Source organism: Salvelinus alpinus, chromosome 5 (genome assembly GCF_045679555.1).
Source record: "Salvelinus alpinus chromosome 5, SLU_Salpinus.1, whole genome shotgun sequence".
NCBI lineage: Eukaryota > Metazoa > Chordata > Actinopteri > Salmoniformes > Salmonidae > Salvelinus > Salvelinus alpinus.
Genome location: NC_092090.1, coordinates 98,261,507 through 98,265,358, shown reverse-complemented (window position 1 = coordinate 98,265,358; position 3,852 = coordinate 98,261,507). Strand labels below are relative to the sequence as shown.

The 3,852-nt window shown below is 43.2% G+C and overlaps 1 protein-coding gene across 1 annotated transcript in view; it reads left to right on the top strand.

Annotated features, from left to right (window-relative positions):
• LOC139577323 (uncharacterized) overlaps positions 1-3,421 on the top strand; it is a 9,702-nt gene extending 6,281 nt beyond the window's left edge. Inside the window, exons 5-6 of the mRNA XM_071404346.1 lie at positions 2,464-2,570; positions 3,028-3,421. Of these exons, the coding sequence (XP_071260447.1) occupies positions 2,464-2,560 (97 nt within the window). The 3' untranslated portion in view covers positions 2,561-2,570; positions 3,028-3,421. The remainder of the gene's footprint in view (positions 1-2,463; positions 2,571-3,027) is intronic.
• The last annotated feature ends 431 nt before the right edge of the window (positions 3,422-3,852 follow it).

Here is a 3,852-nt window from a genome sequence, read left to right as displayed (position 1 = left end):
GCATAGAGACAGTGCAATAAGAAAGATACAAGCCATTTCGCTAGCTATTTAGCAGTCTCTTGGCTTGAGGATAGAAGCCAGTTCAGTGTTGTTGTGTTACAGCCTGAATTTAAAATGGACTAAATTGAGATTTTGTGTCACTGGGCTAAACACAATACCCCCTCATGTCCAAGTGGAATTACATTTTTAGAAATGTTTACAAGTTAATTACAAATTAAAAGCTGAAATGTCTTTAGTCAATAGGTATTCAACCTCTTTGTTATGGCAAACCTAAAGAAGTTCTGGAGTAAAAATATGCTTAACAAGTCACATAATATGTTGCGTGGATTCACTCTGTGTGTAATAATAGTGTTTAACATGATTTATGAATGACTACCTCATCTCTGTACCCCACACATACAATTATCTGTAAGGTACCTCAGTCGAGCAGCAAAAAAGCAGACATTGAATATCCCTTTGAACATGTTGAAATTATTAATTACACTTTGGATGGTGTATCAAAAAACCCAGTCACTACAAAGATACAGGCGTACTTCCTAACTCAGTTGCCGGAGAGGAAGGAAACAGCTCAGGGATTTCACCATGAGGCCAATGGTGACTTTAAGTTACAGAGTTTAATGGCTGTGATAGGAAAATATTTAGGATGGATCAACAACATTGTAGTTACTCCACAATACTAACCTAAATGACAGAGTAAAAAGAAGGAAGTCCTGTACAGAATAAAAAACATTCCAAAACATGCATCCTGTTTACAACAAGGTAATAAGGTAGAACTGCAGATAATGTAACAAAGAAAGGAACTTTATGTCCTGAATACAAAGCGTTATGTTTGGAGCAAATCCAACACATCCCTGAGTACCACTCTTCATATGTTCAAGCATGGTGGTGGCTGCATCATGTTATGGGTATGCTTGTCATCCGCAAGAACTAAGGAGTTTTTAAGAGTAAAAAGAAACGGACTAGAGCTAAGCACAGGCAAAAGCCTAGAGGAAAACCTGGTTCAGTCTGCTTTCCAACAGACACAGAGACTAAATCACCTTTCAGCAGGACAATAACCTAAAACACAGGACCAAATATACACTGGAGTTACTTACCAAGACGACAGTGAATGTTCCTGAGTGGCCCAGTTACAGTTTTGACTTAACTCAGCTTTAAAATCTATGGCAAGACTTGAAAATGGCTGTCTAGCAATGATCAACAACCACCTTGACAGAGCTTTAATTTTTTAAAGAATAATGTGCACATATTGTACAATCCAGGTGTGTAAAGCTCGTAGAGACTTACCCAGAAAGACTCACAGCTGTAATCGCTGCCAAAGGTGATTCTAACCTCAGGGGTGTGAATACTTATGTCACGGTGGTATTTCTGTATTTAATTTTAAATACATTTGCACACATTTCTTAAAAAAAAACATGTTTTTCACTTTGGCATTATGGGTTGTTGTGTGTAGTTGGGTGAGAATATATATATATATTTGATCCATTTTGAATTCAGGCTGTAACACAACAAAATATAGAATAAGTCAAGGTTGTATGAATACTTTCTTGAAAGCACTTTATATCATCCACCATGTTGTTACCTGAGACTAATTAGTGTGACGATGCTGCTAACAACATGAGTAATAGCAGAGCTGTACACAGTACATACAGTACCTCTGTCTGAATGGATTTTCCATTAACTGGGTCGTGCTAGAATACCAGACTTCCATCTGTCAGTCCCAGAAATGTGTAGGATCTATAACAGGTCTTACACACTGTAGAACCTGGTCGAATGTGTAGGATCTATAACAGGTCTTACACACCGTAGATCCTGGTAGAATGTGTAGGATCTATAACAGGTCTTACACACCGTAGATCCTGGTCGAATGTGTATCAGGTGACCAAGTAGCTACTGTCTTTCTGGGCCATAAAAGTACTGTAGCACCAGGTCCAGATGTGTTGGCTGTTCTGGGTCAGCACCAGGTCCAGATGTGTTGGCTGTTCTGGGTCGGCACCAGGTCCAGATATGTTGGCTGTTCTGGGTCAGCACCAGGTCCAGATATGTTGGCTGTTCTGGGTCAGCACCAGGTCCAGATATGTTGGCTGTTCTGGGTCAGCACCAGGTCCAGATATGTTGGCTGTTCTGGGTCAGCACCAGGTCCAGATGTGTTGGCTGTTCTGGGTCAGCACCAGGTCCAGATGTGTTGGCTGTTCTGGGTCAGCACCAGGTCCAGATATATTGGCTGTTCTGGGTCGGCACCAGGTCCAGATGTGTTGGCTGTTCTGGGTCAGCACCAGGTCCAGATGTGTTGGCTATTCTGGGTCAGCACCAGGTCCAGATGTGTTGGCTGTTCTGGGTCAGTGGTATTGACGGTGATTCTTGTGTACGTTGTGGATTGTGAGTTCGGGCCCCAGTCGGGACTGAATTTACACTCTGTCACAGACGCTAGGAGTTAACTAACATCCCTCTCTGGTCTGTTATCAGTTACAGAACTCATAAGAACTTCCTGGCTACCTATCTTGGCTCTGGCAGTGAGAAGCAACAGCTACAGAAAACCACACCCTGTGACATCACGGTGTGACCATCAGCAGGTAAGATATACCCCCCCCCCCCCCCCACACACACACACACACACACACACACACACACACACACACACACACACACACACACACACACACACACACACACACACACACACACACACACACACACACACACACACACACACACACTCAATGAAATCATAGCCTAAAGCAAAGCATTGTGGCCCTGCAGCATTCTCCCCAATACCTGTCTGTCAATTACATGAATTACAGGCTTCGCTCCAAAGGATTGCCTTCTTGCCTTGCTCTAGGCTGACCTCTAGTCTCTGGCCTCTGGCCTCTGGTCTCTGATCTCTGGTCTCTGGTCTCTGGTCTCTGATCTCTGACCTCTGGTCTCTGATCTCTGATCTCTGGTCTCGTTCCCCCTGTTTTTTTCCCGTGTGTGATCTTTATTACTGGAAATTCAACAGCTGAATAATGACCCTTCTCTTGCTTCTCTTAGAGGACTGAAAGGTCTGGAACCATGAGAACTGGGACAACCGGAGGAGAAACCGATGCCGGCTCCTACCCAGCGGAGTGATCTACTGAACACACTCTACAACGCCAGACAGTAGAATTTTCTGTAGGAGAACCAGCATAGAACCTCCTTGAAGAACCAGCATAGAACCGCCTTGAAGAACCAGCATAGAACCGCCTTGTTATTATAATTTATTGGATTATTTATTGGTGACAGAGTGTTGTTTTATTAGATATGATATGACTGCGATGTTGAGCATCATGCTACCGTTGCTTTATTGTTTATTTATTAACCATGCTGTTCCTAGGTCAGATCTACTGTACTGGACATGGATGGACTCTATCTGTTCACGAATAAAGTCCCTCTCTGTTAAGAAAAGTGTGTGTGTGTGTGTGTCCTCAGCCTGGACTGTGTGTTTCCATTCCCCAATCTGATCGTGTCCCATACCCCAGCCATGTGCTCATACAAACACAGCAGGCCTGTACCCAAACACAGACACACAGTGAAGAGCAGAGAGAGAGGAGGACCAGAATAACTTTGACAGAGGCCCTCAGCACTCTCTATCTCTCTCTCTCCATAATAATACATGGGATTTTGTCTTTTATTTAACTAGGCAAGTCAGTTAAAAACAAATTCTCATTTTCAATGACAGACTAGGAACAGTGGGTTAACTGCCTTGTTCAACGGCAGAACGACAGATTTGTACATTGTCAGCTCGGGGATTCGAACTTGCAACCTTTCGGTTAGTAGCCAAACACTCTAACCACTAGGCTAGCAGAGAGCGTAAAGCGTAAAGCTGTAAGAGAGTGT